The following is a 20,168-nucleotide window of genomic DNA, read 5'->3' as shown; positions in this document are numbered from 1 at the left end:
CTTCTTTTCCATTTTCAACTCAAGCAAAAAAGAGTCCTATCGCCTTGGCATGACCTTTTGTCTTTGACAACACAATATCTAGTGCAACATTTGAAAATCATATAACAATTTAGACATGGAGCTACATCTTGAGGTGATACAAGAACTGGATCTTTATTTCTTTTGACTAAGCATACACAACATCATTCTTCTTAGCATCCCTTTAAAACAACTTGGTAAGAATGAACAAAGGCTTTCTTTTTTAGTTTCAGCAACATTGTTTTGCTTCACTTAAGGATGTACCAACGTCAACCAAGTAAATATGTGCAAGAAGCATATGGATAGCATCACACCATATGAATCATTACAATGACCATGAGAAATAGAAACCAAATATTGGTTTGTTACCAAAATAGAAATACCATAATCCATGCTACCTTACAAGGTTAAGGATGTTGCTTCATGGGCAACTTGAAGCTTGCAATGGTAGCTTTGGATACTACATTTATGCAACTGCCCGCACTGATGGAGGTAAGCTACACATCTTCACTTTTTTGTTTTAATGCAGGAAGAATACGTCTCACCAGTTTGTCTTGTTTTTTTTTTTTTTTTCAATGAAGAAAGATCATTGCTTGCTTCTTGAAAATCATCAGTCTCTAAAAATATAAAATCCACAGAGGGGAATCCCCACAGTTTTGATCAGTCAATTCTGTTTTAGAACTCTAATAGTTTCTAGTTGCCATGGTAGGGTCCAACAACAAGTTCAATGCAAACAGTTAAATTTTTCAATGCTATATAAGTTCTTTTTTCTTTTTTTTTTTTTTTTTTTTTTGAAGGTAAATGACATAGCAATCACAAGTAAAAATGGAAATTGAAAATTGGGGCGAGAAAACATGAAATGTGCTGAAACTCCAAGAATATATTAAGGGACTTCTGAATGCCCTTCAGCATTTGAACGCCCCCACTAGGGGAACGTTGAAACACAAACCCACCCCACATGCGATTATTTTTTTCAATGAAATCACAATTTTTTTTTAAAATGCTTAAAATTCCTGTTTGGTAATTTTGCACTTCCCAAATCCACTCTGAGTAAGTCTTCTACAGTTTCTCTCATAAAACCCAGTTTTTGAACTTATAACATTGATGCATACATTGAAGATATAGCCATTGGTCCACCCCAATCTTTTAAATCTCAAATCTTTCAGGAACTAAAATATGTAAGTCCTTTCGGTGGAAAAGCAAGGTCTTGCCTCAATTTGCAAGCCTAAATATAGGATTGAGGTGATTTACCAAGGAGTATTAAGTGTTGCATCAAGAACATTAAAGAAGCATATAGGTACTGACTGGTATAAGATCCTAGGAATACATGCATCCAGACCAAATAAAACTGTGTACCCTCTTTTCATATTCAGTGGATTTCATCTGTGATCATTTGACCAATGGGTCTTACATCTGTAAGGTTTCTACCAAGACTTGTAGGTGGTCCATAGATATCTTGTATATATCATTTTAGGTTAATTTTCTTGACATTCCGATTATTCTTGGTTTGAACAAATTGATATTGAATTAATTGGAATACAAATAAATTGGATAAATTTTAAATTAGACATTGAAAAGCTTAGACTACCTATTCAACCTCCCCTTCCCCTCCTAATTCTCTAGGTAGTTCCGTAAAGAATACACTTTCAGAGATAAAAGAGATCAAGGATGCAAGAGAAAATAATTCTTGGCAATCACAATAAGATTCCTAAATAATCACACTAAGGAAAAGGAAATTACACCTTTCAAAGAAGCTAGGTAGCTACTAAAAACACTTAATAAATTTGAAAAACCTACAAAAGTTTATATAGACTTCAAAAAATTACATGAATTTATATAGACTTTTATTTATTTATTTATTATGTAATAAGACTAAGATGCATTTCCCAATGGGAATATGATTTCCCTCCTTAATTAGATTAGAATCTAACAAAACCATGTACTACTAATCATACTCTTCCAATAAGGGAAGTTCTATTTGTACACCTTTGAAGACTAAATCTATACCCTAGTTTTTTTATATGTATAAAAAAGAAAAAAGAAAAAGAAAGAGCATGTGAAAAGACAAGGTTGCCCTCTCCGCAAACCTCCACTTTCCCCACTCAATCTCTAACATTGCAGCCAACAAAAAGCAATGCTATTGCTCAAAGATGTACATGTTCTAGCACTTCTTCATCCAAGCAACAAAATACTCCTCCCTCAACCACATATTTCAAAATTTGAAACGGACTCCTCCCACCAAAACAACTCTCAACATGCAAGAGAATATCAATGTAATTAGAAGTTGACACCAAGTGCAAACTTTGGATCACCTATTAGATCTGCAGCGACCTGAGAAATCCTCCTACCTAGAAGCTAGAAGAAAATAAACAATTGTGGGTATTGAGGCCACCCAAAACATCCCTCCCTTCAAAGGCATATCACAAAGGTGACAAGACTTGTTACACTCTTAGTAAGTTCCATAGCAGCAGAAATCCTCCCCCACGAACGGATCCTGACATCACCCTCCTACTGCTATCAGCTCCTCTTTCAACGCCCATCATCATTTCATGCATAGACTCCTAGAAAACCAAAGTGAAACCAATTTCTGCATTTCTGGAAAGATGAGGAACTGAACAGCATCCCACCTCTCAATCTGTATTGGCATTCTACCATCTCCTTCCATACCTAAAGTTCTCACCATACCAGTGAGCACAAATATTTTTAACCATAACCAATATGCCAAACAAAACAAGAGGGACTAATAATGATTTTGTTACTAATGATAATGTAAGTGGGAAGAGGATATCAAGCTTGGTGATGGTCTTTCTAATTTTCTTATTTTTCTGATATCATCTTCTTTCCTCTCAATTTCTTTGTCCTGTCATGATATCCCTCTGTTTTAAAAACCCTGCTTTAGAAAAATTTAACTCTTTAACTTACCTAAGGAACTGAATGAAATGGAAGGATGAGTTCTCATTGAGCTCAATATGCTGTGTTCAAGTAAAAGCAACATTAAACAAACTATATACATCACAAAAGAAAATTGTTCAAGAATTTAACCAAACCTTATGGTCAAATTCAGCCATCTTCAGAACTATAGGTACAATTATTGGTTCAGCAACAGACTTTTCCTTCCCAGCAGGAGGATTTGTATCTGTCTCTGGATCTTTAACAGCTTCACCTACATGCCCAGAAATGCAGTTAAAGAAACAACCATCCTTCCAAGTTGCCCTCTCCACTGACTTTCTAGTCAAATGAGGTACAAAAAACAATTTCAAGGGGCTAGATGAAAATTAATGTGTTGGCAGAATAAAGAATGGAAGATACCTTTATTCTTAGAAACATGTCCTGTTAAGTTAATTGATTCCAAGAAATCTGAAACTTTATCCACTTGGTCAGCAGATATCTTGTCTTCTGCCTTTGTGTTCTCAGAAGCATCATTGCTATTTTTACTCTGTCTTGCACAAGCATTTTCAAAATTATTTTCCATTACCTTTGCAGTATTATCATCTGACTTCACAGATAGAGAATTTGGCTCTTCAACTTTTGTGGTCATGTTAGTTGATAATTTACTATCATCATCCATCAAGTAGATGCTTGGATCCAAATGTATTCCCTGCCATCATAACAAAACCAATCTGCATCAGTCTCAATAAGCACACAAGTTTCAACATATTTCTAGTATAGATTCTTTAAGACAAATAAGATAATGCAACAGACATCCTTTGATACTTGCAACACTGGTAAAATTAGATATGGTGATACAGTTTGCATACCCCCAAAGAATCGTAAACTTTTCTCTTCTAGGACAAGTTGTGAGGTTAGTGTTTTAGAGCTGGCTTGATGGCAACATAAGATGTTCTGTATTTGAAACCCAAAAAATAAATGACAGAGAAAAGAAGTTTGGTAACATGCTTTCAAAAATTGTTTTTGAAAACATTTTCTGAAAATGGACTATCTTTAGAAAACATTTCAGAAACACAAACACAGTAAATAATTTGAACACAATCCAAAAACAGACATATTCATTGTTTTCATTTTTGAAGATGAAAATGTTTCTCAAAAAACCATTCATATCTGCTACCAAACCTGCCCTTAATTATTTTCGCTTCTAAATTTAGAATTAGAGGAAGCTATCCCTTTAGAGCTGTACTTCCCATTAAATTGCTGAAGTCTGGCAAACAGCAGCCACAAGCTAGATGTATGCACTTCCTGCTTCAGCTCACTGAGTGGAGATTCTTATGTCTGAGTTTCCATATATATAACCAACTGGATGTCTTCTCATAGAAGGTTTTCCCTACCTGATAATTGAGATCTGCTGAGATTAACATTCTTTGTTTTATGTCTCTATATAATTAAACTTCTCTTGCTTTAGTGCAAAAGATGGCTGATATCATACTTTAGCTAGAACTTTCATGGCTGACTGCCTTTTAGGTTTATTATCTAACTAAAAAGAAAAGTACTAGTCAAGGACCAAAGCGTGATCTTTCACTTCTGCACCTACCCGGCATAGGAAGATGCATGATCTGGGCACAAAGGAATCTAGGTGGTGAATCAGGTTAAAAGTGAAAGTCATCAAAAAGTATTGGAATGCTCTCGAAACCAAATTATATTCAGCAAGACAAACGAGAGATGGAAATTTGTGTGTAGGGTGAAATATGGAGATCTACAAAGGAACACCAAAAGCAAAGGCAACTCTCTGTCTCCCAACCAACACTGGGGGGCATAAGCATGCGGAGCAAACAGGAATAGATACCTAATGACCCATGCCGTAAATGACAATTTTTTATAGTTGATCTATGCGAATCAGGGCCCAGCTAACATGTAATTAAGCAGCTACTCCTCCATAGGGTTGTAGAGGTGGGAGTTGTCACCAGCAACTGGTATGTACAACTAAGCCCACCCACCTCAACAAGCCCGGAACTCTAGTCACCTCCAACAATTTCTAAATGCTATGTTCAACTATGCCCACCCGCCTACCACAAGGAAGGGGGGATTTGTAGAAAGAGCTCCCTCTCTACCTGCCTTCAACGTGTGCCTCCAACAATTTCCAAATGCCAACTATGCCCACCTGCCTACCATAAGGGGGGATCTGTAGTAAGAGCTCCCTCTCTACCTGCCTTCAACATGTGTGTGTGTGTGTGTGTCTATATATATATATATATATATGTATGTATATTACATTGGCGATATTGCTCCAAATGCACTGGGCCCATTGCCAAATACTTCTACGGGACTTATCAACTTCAAAAATAAAAGTAAGACTCAAGGAAGTGAAGTAATTAAGGTAAATATTTTCTATTTATTCTCACTTTCCTAAATTTTAAGGACTTATAAATCTAGACTACCTAGGGTTCATGTGTTGATATAAAGATATATTTTAATTACATAAACACACAAGAAAAATATAATTTTCCCATTACTTTTTCTATGTTCCTAAACTCTCAAAACTCTTTTAAGTTGAATCTTGAAAGTTATTTTAATGGAAAGGCAAGATTGGTCTGTGGCATGCCTTTAGGATTGAGGTGGAATCCAATAAGGACAATGAGGTGCCTTGGAAGAAGGTTGCAACTAGGCCAAGTAAAATTGCCTACTTCTTTATTGGTGAATTTTACCAAGGCCGACTAGATTCATGGTTTTACCTTATGAAAGAATTTGAAGAGGATTTTCACATATATCACAAGTCATCTTCTTTGCCCATTGCAATTATTTTTCCTAATCATATGTGAACAAATCTGATTAATAATTGAACATGCTGGTAAAGATTAAAGTTTTAACATAATTCATTAGGAGTACTTATTCCACACCTCCTCCAACCCCCCCCCAATCTCCATAACACACACCCAAAGGCCAAAATGATTTTCTTTCCAAATACCAACAATATCTCTATTCTCTTTGCCAAGAATAAATCTCATTTCCTTCTTTACAAATATTAACAATATCTTGATTCTCTTTTCAACAGTAAATTAAGGAAGAGGGACCAACAAGCTACTGACAACTGAAAACTAAATAATGAACTAGACGAAACATCAATAAGAACCCTAACAGAGCACAATGTAATATAAAGCCATAATGCAAAAAATGAGGAAGACTAACTATACCTCAATGATAATCGGCTTTCCATCTTTCATTGCTTTCTTCAAATCACCAGCCAAACCTAGAAAAGAGGAGAAATCAAGTTCCAAATATTTTGCAAAACAAACTGATGAAAGATCAACACTTTTAACAGGAAAATGAGTAAAATGCAAGGAGTTTCATCTAGGTTGTTCATCTATTTGCAAGCACACAATGATGGGATTTTGGTGCCTAAGAGAGAAGAGGAAGGGGGGCTGGTCGAACAGTAGAGAGAGATAGAGAGAGATTTAGGGAAGGCGTCAAAAAAAGACTCTAGAGAGATTACACTCTTCCATTTCTATACTAACCTTTGCGAACAATTCTGCATTGTCTACAAAATTCAGTGATTAATTCCTCGGAGGAACTGAATTCTCTTGCCCATACAGGAGTAGATGCCAATGGTGCACTGAATTTAACATAAAGAATAACTTTTTCAGATTAATGCATCCACTACCACTAGCATTATTATCATTTGCCTACATTAATTATTACCAATAACTTTTTTCAAACACATCCATTAATTGCAAACATCCCTTACAGATTCTCTTAATAATAGTAAAGCTTAATAAGAGCTCATCTCATACCAACATGGGAACAAAGCTAAGTACTTCCTTGGTCATGTTTTTTCAGTTCAACATCCTTAGCAAGAAGGGAAATGTAGTTATTCATGCCAGTTATTTATATTTGGAAATCTAAATTTTATGAGTAATAAACTTCTTGTATTATAAAAAATGTATGTATGAAAGAAAGAAGCTAAGTTTGCTACATACTCTGTTGAGGTGCGCAGTAATTCATACACCATATCTGTCTGTAGAATAGAAAAAGATAGATGATAAAGGCATCAGTACAAAAATAAGACACAGCTAATAAATACACAGTGCATGCAAGCATGCACAACCACACACTCAAGGCAGACACACATTCACAGGATACGGGTGCAGGTGTGCACACACAGGCACACATGTACATTCACACAAGGATATGAGTGAGAGAGAGAGAGCATCGCTGCAGAAATATGTAAGACAGGCTCACCTGTAAAACATTCGGCAAGTTCAGCCTCTGAGCAAGTTGCGTAGCGATGGTAGACTTCCCAACACATGCAGTCCCACAAACGAGAATCACCAATGGTACTCTTTGATGATGAAATCTAATAGGAAATTGAAAAAGAAAATTCACATCAAAATACAATGCAGCATCTTATAGCTTTTCCTCATTTCCTTGTTGACCCTTATTGAGTTATTTAAAGTATAGATTAATTAAAAGAATAAAAAGACAATGTGGGTTTAAACCTCTTATGGACATTATGAAACTAAATCTACCGTTAATGACTTCCCACTTAAGAGCTTGTGGTTAGAATGCATAATATCTTGACCAAAATTACAAATCAAATCTATCTCTAAAAGTGCATGCTGGAGAAGACTCATTTGTAAAATCAACACAAAAGGGACACTTTCTCAGGTATGGCCAAATTCCACACCTTTCTTGATGGAAAAAGTTCCAACCTATTGGAAGGAATCATTTTGATAAAGACTTAAAGGTCCAGCTCTTCCAGGAGCCACTTCTGATCCTCCAAATGAAAGTTCATCTTGGACTTGTTCCAAGTATACTAATAACCACATTTCTAACACCAACCAAAAGAGTTAAGTTACATTCACAAATGAGTTCAAAGTTACAAACCCAACCCCCCCACCCCTATTTCATATCCTTTAGAGTATGATTCTCAAGAACGTATAAAGGATGGATGAGACAAATGATATGAACTAGAGCTATGGCACACTAAACCAAATAGTATCTAGGCCTGTTGTTGGGAATAACAAATTTGGATCTAGAAGAAAAAGGAGCAAGTGAAAGAAATAAAGGTTTAGATATCCCTACATCCAACCATACGTACTAAGGTCAAAGCCTATTCCAACATATGTTGGGAAAGACACCATGATGGATACATGGAATTGAAACTAAACAAATTGTAGGAGAGAGATGGAAAGAATACAAGATAAAAATTATTTTCCTTAACTTCTTTCTATACAGAGACTCACATATTTATATAAAAAAAATCCTAGCACCTATATAGGAACTTTCCTAACTTAATTACAACAAATCCCTGTGATCATGGGATTACCTAATTCTCTCTACAAAATGACAATTTCACTAACTTCATTCTTCCACACTCTCCCTCAAGCTGGTGAATAGATGTTTTCCATTCCCAGCTTAGATACACTTGATTAAAACTTTGTACTACTTAAAACTTTTGTAAATATGTCTGCAAGTTGGTGGTTGATATATAAATAAGGAGTACAGATCAATCCACCATCTAGTTTCTACTTAAAACTTTTGTGAATATCTCTGGGAAAAGGTCGGTGGGAGGGATTCAGATGGGATTGGAGTTCTGGAATCCAAGGTCTGGGTGTTTGGAGGAAGGGGAATTAAGGAATCAAGCCTGGGTGAGGATTCTAGGTCTTCCAATCTCGTTGTGGGTTCCGTCCATTTTGAGAAGAGTGGGGGAAGTGTGTGGTGGGTTCTTAGCCATCGACCCACTGACGGAGAAAATGGAGGAACTACAGTGGGCTCGGATTTTAGTTAAATCGAACGGCGAAGACTTGCCAAGCTCGTCGGAGATTAGGGTAGAAAAGGCGACCTATCACCTCTCCCTGTGGTGGGAGGTCTTGCCGTCGCTAAGGCAGAATACGAAGAACTGTAGTGGGTCGACTGATCGACCAAGTGGAGAGGTTAGGGGTGAAGTTGATGCACGCGTCTGCCCGCGAGTGGAAGAGATGGAAAATGCGCAGCTCGAGACGCAGTTCCAGTCAGCGGATGGAACTAGAGGGCAGGTGAACGGGGCAGGTATTGAAGCGATTGTAAATCGGGTCCAAAATGGGTCGATGACCCGGCCTTCGTTTAACTTTTCGGTTGCTGGGCCGTCTTCGGCTGGCCTTGTCGTGGGTCTCGAGGGCTCAAAGAGGGTTGTTGGGCCTAGTTCGCAAAGCCCATCATTAAAGGAGGATGTGGATGGGGGCGTTGGGCCAGCGTCTGGGCTGTCGTGTTCCAAGGGTAAGGGGTGGGCCGCCATTGAGGTGAACGCGTCGCCTATTGAGCCTTCTTTCCTGCTAAGGGAAAGCCCTGGCCAGTCCCAGGCCCAACTTACTGCAAGTGGGCTTTCTTTGAAGGCTCAGTCCTCAATGTGCAACTCGGAGCTTGAGTTTATTAAGATGCGAGAGAAGGAAGATTGAAGGAAGCAGCAGGTGGATTTTCACCCCACATTGACAGACCGTGCACTAGTGGAAGAAGCCTCAAGGTATGGGTCAGATTCTAATTCGTGGGGCTTAAGGGTATCGGGGTCTTCTCCTCCTAATTCTTTTTCTTTTGGTCGGACTCCAAAGGGGGAGTATTATGACCATTCTGGGGTGTTAAGGGAGGATATTCAGGAAGATAAATTGGTAAGCATCCCAAACGCAGATGGGCAAGATGAGAATGGCAATGGTGGTTGGAACTTGGTTAAGGTTAATTGTGTTGGATATTCGACAAGGGATTTGGAGTGGGGGTCAATTCAGTCTAAACCCCAGGAAGTAAGGGGTGAAAAGGAGGGTCATTAGGAGGAAAGCGGTCTGGCTAAATTCAGCCCTTTTTTGGGGTTCTCAACTGTATGTCTGGAGAAGGAAATCCTGAGTTTCTTGGTCAAAATCAGAAAAATGAGGGAAAGGATACACAGTAAAGATCTTTTGGAGAAATCAAAATTTGAAAGGGAGCTCAAGAGGCTGGAGTGTTCAATTAACTATGAGGGGGAATCTAGGAAGAAAGGCCCTCTTCAGGGCAGAAGGAGTCAGCTAGCAGATGTACAATGAAACTAAAAATTTTGAGTTGGAATGTGAGGGGAGCGAATGACAGTTCCAAAAGGAAGATAATAAAGTCTGTCATTAGAAAACAAAAAGTGGATTTGTTGTGTATCCAGGAGACAAAGATTCAAGTTATGTCTGAAGGGGTGGTGAGAAGCTTAGGATTGGGGAGATTTTTAGATTGGAGAACCTTGGATGCTACTAGGGTGGCAGGGGGAATTTTGATTTGTTGGGACAAAATATCTACAGAAATTTTGGATTGGGAGGTGGGCCAGTTTTCCATCTCCTGCAGATTCAGGAATGTGAAAGATGGTGTAGTCTAGGTATTTATGGGAGTCTATGGTCCTTTTTCCAGAGAAGAAAGGGAGGGCTTGTGGGAAGAGATTTGGGCGATTAGAGGAATTTGGGAAGAACCCTGGTGCCTAGGGGGTGATTTTAATATTATTATCTCTCAAAGCGAAAGGAGTAGACAAGAGAGAATTACTTCAGCAATGAGGAGATTTGCTCAGATTATAGACAAATTAGGGCTTGTTGACCTTCCGATGCAAGGGGGATTATTTACTTGGAGCAGGGGTCTTAATAATCAATCCTGAGCCAAACTGGATAGATTTCTCGTGACTCCCAGTTGGCTAGACCAGTTCAGTAGGGTACTCCAGAAAAGATTACCTCGGCCTACCTCGGATCACTTCCCAGTCCTTCTTGAGGGTGGTGGTCTAAGAAGAGGGCCCTCCCCTTTCAGGTTCGAAAATATGTGGCTCAAAGTTGAGGGGTTTAAAGATATGCTTCGTTATTAGTGACAGGGGATGGTGGTTAGAAGCAGTGTTAGCTATAGACTGGCTGCTAAGTTGAAGGAGATGAAACATAATCTAAGAATTTGGAATAGCAAGGTGTTCGGGAGACTGGAGTGTAATAAAGATGCAGCCCTCCAACAAGTGGAGCTCTGGGATCTGGTGAAAAGGGAGAGAAGTTTGACGGAGGAGGAAACAGTCTGTAAAAAGGAAGCCAATGAGGGATATGTTAAGTGGATGTCCATGGAAGAAACCCATTGGAGACGGTTATCAAGGGAATTATGGCTAAGGGAAAGGGATAGAAATACGGGTTATTTCCATCGAATGGCAACTGCGCATCAAAGAGTTAATTCCCTAGTCAGAATCAAGATAAATGGGGTGTGGTTATCAGAGGAACAAGAAGTGAGGGAAGGGGTAGCGAATGCCTTTCAGCAACTGCTCTCAGAAAATTCGGATTAGAAGGCGAATATAGGGGGATTGCAGTTAAAGCAAATCAGCCAGCAAGAAGCGGAGTTGCTGGAGCTCCCTTTTTCTGAGTCTGAGGTCCTTGCTGCTTTAATGGATATGAATGGGGACAAAGCCCCAAGACCGAATGGATTCACTGTGGCTTTTTGGCAAAGCTGTTGAGATTTCGTAAAGGAGGAAATATTGGATATGTTTAAGGAGTTTCATGAGTAGAGTTCTTTCCTTAGGAGCCTCAACAATACGTTTCTGGTATTGTTACCGAAGAAAGGGGGGCTGAGGACCTTAGGGATTATAGACCCATCAACCTTTTAGGGGGGCTTTATAAATTGTTGGCTAAGGTGCTAACTAATAGACTCAAGAAAGTGATAGGAAAAGTGACTTCCCCCTATCAGAATGCATTTGTCACGGGGAGACAGATTCTAGATGCCTCTTTAATTGCAAATGAGGTGATTGATTCATGGCTAAAAAGGGGAAAGAAAGGCCTAATTTGCACATTGGATATAGAGAAGGCGTATGACAGCATTAAATAGCAGTTTCTGCTAAAGGTTTTGCAAAAAATGAGGTTTGGATCGAAGTGCCTGGGATGGATGTGGAGTTGTATATCTACAACCAAGTTTTCAGTCTTGGTGAATGGAGTACCAGTTGGGTTCTTTCCAAGTTCCAGGGGGTTGCATCAAGGGGATCCTCTTTCCCCCTATCTATTTGTTATGGGAATGGAAGTGTTGAGTGCTCTAATTAGGAGAGCTGTTGAAGGGGGTTTTATGTCTGGGTGTAGCATACGGCGAGGTAGAAGACAAGATGTCAATATTTCACACCTACTATTTGCTGATGATACAGTCGTTTTTGTGAGGCAAAGAAAGAGCACATAATGCACTTGAGTTGGATTCTCTTTTGGTTTGAAGCTGCTTCAGGGTTAAGGATTAATTTGGCCAAAAGTGAAATTTTACCGGTTGGAGAGATAGAAGAGGTAGACGAGATGGCAGTGGAACTAGGGTGTAGGGTGGGATAGCTACCTGCAGTTTACTTGGGGCTGCCATTGGGGGAGCCAAATAAGGCCTCTTCTGTGGGATGGGATGGAAGAGAGAGTGAGGAGGAGACTGGCCCTTTGGAAACGTCAATATATATCCAAAGGTGGAAGAATTACTGTTATAAAGACCACGATGGCTAGTATGCCCTTGTATCAAATGTCCCTTTTCCGCATGCCAAAGATAGTGGCAAGGAGGTTAGAAAAGTTGCAAAGAGATTTTTTGTGGGGAGGGAGTAATCTGGAAAAGAAAGCCCACCTAGTCAATTGGGAGGTGGTTTGTGCGGATAAGGAAAAAGGGGGGCTTGGCTTAAGAAAGCTAGCCCTCTTGAACAAAGCCTTGCTTGGAAATGGTTATGGAGACTTACTTGTGTCAAGGAGGATCTTTGGAAGCAGGTGCTTATGGCAAAGTATGGGCAAGAGGATTTTGGTTGGAGGACAAAGAAAGCAAATGGGGCGTTTGGAGTAGGGGTTTGGAAGGAGATTATGAAGGAATCTGTTTGGTGCTGGTAAAATTTGGCGTTTAAAGTGGGAAAAGGCACCAAAATCATATTCTGGACTAATCTTTGGTGTGTGTGTACAGTGTTGTCTCAAAGATTCCTGCATCTTTATGCTATGGCTATGCACAAGAATGCCAGGGTGGAAGAGATGTGGGACCAGAATTTCAGCCAAGGTGGCTTGAATTTAAGGTTCCTTAGGGACTTTAATGATTGAGAATTGGACATGGTTGGCAATTTGCTTCTTGATTTGAGGGGTCATAGGATTACTATGGAGGAAGACTCAGTTTTTTGGAAGGAAGGAAGAAACGGGCAGTTAGTGTCAAGAAAGTGTACAGCCTGTTAGCAAGCCCCATTGCTGCCGTTTCTCCAAAAAGTAATGTTTGGGTGGATAGAATTCCAACCAAAATTGCGTTTTTTGCGTGGGAAGCCACTTGAGGGAAGGTGCTTACTCTTGATAGGCTTCAGAAAATAGGGTGGCAGCTTCCTAATTGTTGTTTCTTATGTGGGTGCGAAAAGGAAACGATAAATCATATTCTAATACATTGTACAGTGGCCAGAGTGCTGTGGGATATTGTTCTTGGTTTGTTTGGCGTTCAGTGGGTTTTTCCAGAAAATGTAAAGGAGGTTTTATTTAGTTGGAGGGGCTCTTTTGTGGGGAAAAAAAGGAAAAAGATTTGGAAATTCATTCCGTTGTACTTTTTTTTTACGGTTTGGAAAGAGAGGAATAGACTAGCTTTAAGGAGGGGGGGTATTAGCAATTCAGAAGCTTAAAAATTCTTTTGTTTGTAATTTATGGGGTTGGGCTAAACTGTATATTGGAGAGGGGTCGCTCTCCCTTATAAGCTTTTTGGAATGGTTAACTGAGTTAAGGGTCGGTGAGTTTTGCTTATCTTTTTTTGTTGCGAGGCCTTAGCCGCCTTGTATACTCTCTGTATGCTTTGTGGCCTTTTTGCCTCTTGTTAATACATGATGCGTTTATCTATCAAAAAAAAAAAATTGTCGTATCACAAATGTGATACAATTGTATTTCAGCTGCTATGGTTGTATTTCCTATTCTGATTTTATGAGAGACTCTCTCTCCTAAACTCAAGAATTAGATTTCTTTTTTAAGGAGATGGCATCAGCCATTCATGTATAAATATCGATACAATAATCAGTTTGAAAATAAGAGAAAAATAAAGAAGTATTTTTTTCTCCCTCAAATTTCTTCATAGGATAATCAAATTCTAGTTTTTCAAGAAAAATAATTTTTTGTCTTCATTTCATTCATTTTGAAGATATAAAATGTTTGTTGGAGCGTACATATATAAAATATTTGTTGGAATGTATCTACATAAAATAAACAATCATAATGTTTGTTGGAACGTATTGATATAAAATGTTTTTCCAACTTTTTCCTTTATAAAACAAACAATTAATGAAATTCATAAAAGGCCTATAGGTTATGATTTTAGTTTTTCATTTATCTTAAATAAGCAATGAGTTTTACAAAGGACCGGAAGGTAATGAACAAAAGTACATGAGATCATATTTTTTCACAATAAAGAATATTTTTCCAATAATTAATTTGATCCCCGGCACCTAAGGGTCTTCCTCTCATTGTTATTTAGCTTGACTAATATCCGGTGTGTAAGCCATAAGGCTTAGTTTTAGAGAGGAGAAGAGAATTGTTTCAATTTCTATTTTATAGAGGTGTGTTAATACTCATGGAGGGCTAAGAGGTTTTATGTTGTATATCCTCATATGGGTTCTATACGGATATATAGGTCATTTTAGTGTTTTGAAAAGGGTTTAATCCTCCATTTTTTATATCAGTTTTTATAAATTTTGGGAGGATTCCTCATCCTTCCCATGTAATTTCCTTTTTATGTTGTATATCCGTTAATACTCATGGAGGGTTAAGAGGTTTTATGCTATATATCCTCATATGGTTCTATATGGATGTATAGGCCTTTTTAGTGTTTTGAAAAGGGTTTAATCCTCCATTTTCCTAATCAGTTTTTTTGTATCTCTCTCTCACTCTCTATATGTGCGTGCTCGCATGTGTGTGTGTTTGGTCCCCACCATTGTTATGGATTACTAGAGAGTTTAATGCACTTATAAATCAATTGTATTTAAACATTTCACCTTACATAGATGGTTAAATAGTTAGGTAGCATTTGTTTCATTGTCTTAAATATTAATATACCTTAATTAAACTTAAATCTTAATAAAACTTAATATAGTTAATATTAAGTTGTTTGGTTTTATTAATGTTTGAATTCTATTAAGTATTAAATTCTTTATTTGTATTAATGTCCTAGTGTTGTTATGTGTTAAATAAATCATCTTTATCCTTACAAAAAATATTTATGTTTTTGTTATTTTATATAATTAACATAGGATACTTAAAGACTAATATTTTGAAAAGAAAAATAGTAATTTAGCATATTCCCAAATATCCCAAAATAACTCGATGAATTGCAATGATAGAAAAATTATAATAATGACTCATCTAAGTAGTTAGGAAATTGGTACAGAACAGTAATTAGGGTTTCAAATTATGTTTGGTTGTCAAGAAAATGTTCCAAATTTTTTTAGGTTAAATTTCATTGATTACGCAATAATTTCTATATGATACATATTTGGATCTATGAATTTATGATTAAAATATGTTAAATTAATTCATCAATTTTTGGATTTCCAGTCAGGGTAATTAAAAACATTAATTAATTTGCAGAGTTCCAATTAGGGAAATTAAGAACATCAAATTCTAACTTTTTTATTTTTCAAAATTAATTGAAATTGTTGATTGTAGTAAATATTTAAAAAAGTGTGAATTATACTTTGGAGGAGAAAATGTATTTGAGTTGATGATAATTGATTTATTCCATTTTTAGTGTATTATAAGTCTCACCTTTGAAAAAATGTAGTAAATTTATTTGTCATCCCAATTTTATGATTTTAATGTCGTTTTCTCCTGCAATTTATATTATATTAAACTATATATAGATATATATAATATTTAAAACAAAAAAGGTAGTTTGCCCCTGCAATTTTACCATACTAATACCCTTCAAGTCAGTAAGTAAATCAGCTAGGAGGAAAAAAATGAAGGCTTGATTTTAAATCAGTAGAACATATATTTAGTGATAAGGCATCCAAGTTAAATGAGACAACTTATAACAGGAAAAGGTCAAATTTATCCCAGAAATCTTACTGACCTGGTCATCATCCTATAACGGTTAATATACTCTTGTCCATAGCCACGTCGCTCCATCAGCTGCAAATAGAGTCCTATAAGGAGGCTTCTTGTAATTACTCATAAATTTTGGAAGTTTTCTAACGGTTTTCAGTGACATTTATTCCGTTGCAATCATATAAAAATAACACAAGCTTAAAGACTAAGCCACTCAGACAGACATGAAAGGTCAACGTTCTTCCATTTCAGAGATATCTTCACTTTTAGAGAGAGAGAGGGAGAGTGAGAAAGGGAGAGAGAGAAGGGGGAGAGAGAATCAATTGCCTAATGTGGTAACAATTGATCAATTAGAGAAGACATTGTTAAATAGAAGCAGTCAATGTGTTTTAAATCACTAATGAAATTGCTGACTCCAACACATGTCCTCTCTCAAACTTTACCTGCTAGGAACTCTAAGAGTTCTAACATCCTTTCTTAAAAGACAAAACCCTCAAGTAAATCAAACTTTGCAACATCTTGGAGAATAGATGATTTCCTCTCACCTAGGTCTCCAAACAAGATAATATTCCAAGACGTCAATTCAACTTTGACAAAGTTGGCTTTTGTATAAATTTATAACCTTCCTACCCTAATCCAAGCCTCATTTCACCATTTCCTTAGAATCTCCAAACCTAAGGTGAGATGAGTGCATGTATTCAAACCTGCAAGTCCTGGGGCCCCATCTGAGATTGCCACTCACCACAATAGGACGCAAGTCTAAATATGACTTCTTGAGTCATATAAGGAGGTTTTCATCATTGGAAAACAAAAATCTGTAAAGCCATATATACAAATTGAAGAAATTTTGACAATTGAAGAATTGTTTTCCTTGATCCTTATTCTCATCTTTAACTACCTGCATCAATTGTGCATACATTTATGCAAAACCATAAAAGCTCTATTTTCATATCCCAAAATTTATTTCTACCTTTAGGCCACCACCCAGACACCCAATACACTAAATTAGTTACTGTTAGGTGTTGATAGCCAAATAATAGGGTGACACCTAGCTATTACCAGCCAGCATGTGGCAAGGCAAAATTATCAAGGCAATTTGAAGTTCAGAAAACTATGGATCATTCATGAAATGAAATGTGGCCCACCAGGCATTTTACATAAAAATATGGCTAATAACCTATATTCCTCATGCATTTTGATGCTTAATACATGTCAGATCCTTGTTAGGGTTTAAGGATCTTGAGATATTCTAGAACCCAGTGGTAATTTTTCTAAATCAAGGCATAAGAAATTTGACACCCTTAATCAAGATGAGACAGTTTGAGTGTTTTGCCTTTGTGGGTTGAATGGGGGCTAACTGAAATGGTTGAATGTCCTGAGCAAGTACCTTCCCATGCAGTCTTCTAAAAGGGGAGCAAATCAAACAACAGCATATATCCAATCTTATATCTAATCAACCCTTGAGACATGTCAAAGCTCATTGGCTCATGCATGATCATCTTATCCTGAAGGAATCTCTTGGCAAACATTTCTTAACCTTTCATATTAATTGGCATATCCTCAAAGAGGAGAGACCTTTTAGAAGAACAATTTCCAAAGCCTAAACAATTTCTTGGAAAAACTGAGGGAAAAAAGGAAAAGAGATCTTAGTAGAACCCTATTAAAAAGACCCAAAGAGATTGTAAGGTAGAGAACTCAAAGATGGTTCAGAACTATCCTTTTTCATTAAACCTAGCCACCTAAAAGCTTGAAAAACAGACTAGAAAATTCTTCATAATCCTTTGTCCTCTAGCTATTGCCACCCTACATATCATGCTCCATTCAATTGCCTCACTCTCCAGACAAGCCAAGTATTCTCAACTCTCCAAGTCATCTTATCACCTCACTATCAAAGAGCTACATCATCACTGTAGTGCTAGGTCATCATCTCCCCACACTCTTAAAATTAACTGCTATATGTCAGCCTCCTCTAACAAAAGAACCCTTAATTCACCAGGAATTTCATAAAATTGTTTTTCAGAATTCCATTGACTATTTATGTTCAAAACCTTGTTGCATAAAACCCTAATAATTTTCTTCTATCTTTAAAATCATCAAAACCTTGGCATTCCCTAGTTCATAGATCTTAATTAAGTGATTGCAAACAGCATAATTCTAGAAGTTAAGAGTTGTTTTGAATCACCTCCCAACTTTGTTTCCACAAGCATTTGAATCTAACACAAAGGAAACGACCACAATATTATTGGTACATTAGGATATGCAATTTAAGACTAACAATTTTGTTTCATTCATTCTGACTTAGGATCTTTTGAGATTGTGTTTTACTTTCCATTGAAGACCCAAGTTTGCAGCATGATCAACCAAGATGACACAAGTAAGTATAGAAAGGTCCAAAAAAGGCAAATTAGGCTTAATAAAGCATGGTATAGACCAATGGTTTAAAATTTGAGCTAAAAGATTTTTAAAATTGTTTTAAAAATCTCCTCGAGCACTCTAGCACCAATGGTAGAATTCTCTAAAATTCTGGAGATTCATTTTTCCAATTTTTAAAAAGCTTTAGTTTTGGTAAAATTCCAAATCCAGCCCACCAGATTCTTTGGCCTATACCCTACCTAAAAAGGTTTTTGGTTTGATGCAAATCTTTTTAAAAACCTAATTTGTCTTCTCATTCCCGAAACTCTCATAGAAGATTGTTTTCGATTCTATTGGATTGAGAAGAAGATCTACATCCCCTCAAGCGCTAAGGTGAGATCCACTAGAAGCACATATGGTGCTGCATCACAGATTAAAAGTGTTGCGTAAGTGTTAGGGAGTAAGACATATGGATAGTTTTCTATAGGTAAAACTATGTATTGTACTTTCATATGATGGCTTAGTAATTTGAGATCTATAACCCCATGGTTTTTACATCTACATGTGGTGTAGGTGGTTTTCCACGTAAAAAATCTTGTCTCTTTTATGTTGATTATTCTTTGAGCTTCCCATAATTAAAAAGAGAGTTAAATAATTAAAGATATTAATTTTGGTTTAAAAAGGGTTCAAACACCTATTCACCCCCATCTAGATATTACTTAAACTAGATCTAATAACTTTCAATTGGTATCGGAACGGGAAAAATTATTAAAAATCAATTTTTTTTTCGATCCTACTAGATCTAGTTATGGAACAACAAAGGATAGGATCTTCCATTAATCATCTACCCTATTTTGATGGTAATAACTATCCCCAATGGAAGGCCCATATAGAATTGTTCTTGAAAATGAAAGGAGAACAAGTATGGAATTTAGATGGGGGCCACCATTAAAATTGAATGGAACTAGAAGAGCAATTAGAGAACTCAAGCTCAAAAAAAGAATAAGACAAACTAGATAATGAGGGCAATGAGGCTAATGCTCGGGCTCTCTACAACATTTTTAATAGGGTTGATCCTAATGAACTTCGCAAGATAACCACATGTAAACGTGCTAAGGAAGCCTGTGAGACATTCTCTCAGTAACCCATGAGAGCACTGAGAGAAGATACTTGAGTCGAAAGTTATAAGAAAGATTTAAAATCTCTCCTGAGAGATTTAGACCCAAGGACATGGTCATAGAGGAAAGCAAGGACATCAATTCTATGAGAGTTGATTAACTTGTAGGATCACTTCAGACCTATGAGTGTCTCTACTTTTTTTTAGATAAGTGAGCGCAAATATATTAAGGGGCGGAAAGCCACAAAACATACAGGAAGTATACATAGCAACCTAAGCAAAAACACATGAACAAAACACTCACCACCCCTTAAGGAACGGCAGCCATTCCAAAAAACCTAAAAGCGAAGAGGACTCCTCTCCCATATACACCCTAACCCAACTCCACAAGTTACAAACAAAAGAATTTTTCAACTTCTGTATAGCTAGAGAGCCCCCCCTCTGAAAGCTAATCTATTTCTTTCCTTCCAAATCGTCCAAAAAATACACAACGGAATGGAAGTCCAAATCTTTTTCCTCTTTTTCCCCACAAAAGGGCCCTTCCAACTAAGTAACATCTCTTTGACTGTCTCTGGGAATACCCAATTAGCCCCAAACAAGGTAAGGACAATCTCCCAGAGAACCCTTACAACTATACAGTGTAAAAGAATATGATTTACATTTTCCCCTTCACAACCACACAAAAAGCAACGATTTGGAAGATGTCAGCCCCGTCTTTGAAGCCTATCCAAAGTTAGGACCTTCTCTTAAGTAGCCTCCCAAGCAAAAAAATCAACTTTGGTTGGGACCTTGTCCACCCA

The 20,168-nt window shown here is 37.3% G+C and overlaps 1 protein-coding gene across 1 annotated transcript in view; it reads right to left on the bottom strand.

The window, feature by feature from the left end:
• Positions 1-20,168, bottom strand: part of LOC100257148 (uncharacterized) — a 70,369-nt gene that overhangs the window by 35,799 nt on the left and 14,402 nt on the right. Inside the window, exons 5-11 of the mRNA XM_002263897.4 lie at positions 15,925-15,983; positions 7,147-7,261; positions 6,885-6,922; positions 6,423-6,520; positions 6,102-6,157; positions 3,328-3,616; positions 3,066-3,181 (exon numbers count right to left, since the gene is read on the bottom strand). Coding sequence (XP_002263933.2) covers positions 3,066-3,181; positions 3,328-3,616; positions 6,102-6,157; positions 6,423-6,520; positions 6,885-6,922; positions 7,147-7,261; positions 15,925-15,983 — 771 coding nt within the window. The remainder of the gene's footprint in view (positions 1-3,065; positions 3,182-3,327; positions 3,617-6,101; positions 6,158-6,422; positions 6,521-6,884; positions 6,923-7,146; positions 7,262-15,924; positions 15,984-20,168) is intronic.

The sequence above is a fragment of the Vitis vinifera genome, chromosome 16 (genome assembly GCF_030704535.1).
Source record: "Vitis vinifera cultivar Pinot Noir 40024 chromosome 16, ASM3070453v1".
In the NCBI taxonomy this organism is placed as follows: domain Eukaryota; kingdom Viridiplantae; phylum Streptophyta; class Magnoliopsida; order Vitales; family Vitaceae; genus Vitis; species Vitis vinifera.
Note: the sequence above shows the minus strand (reverse complement) of the source record. Positions and strands in the feature narration are given on the sequence as shown.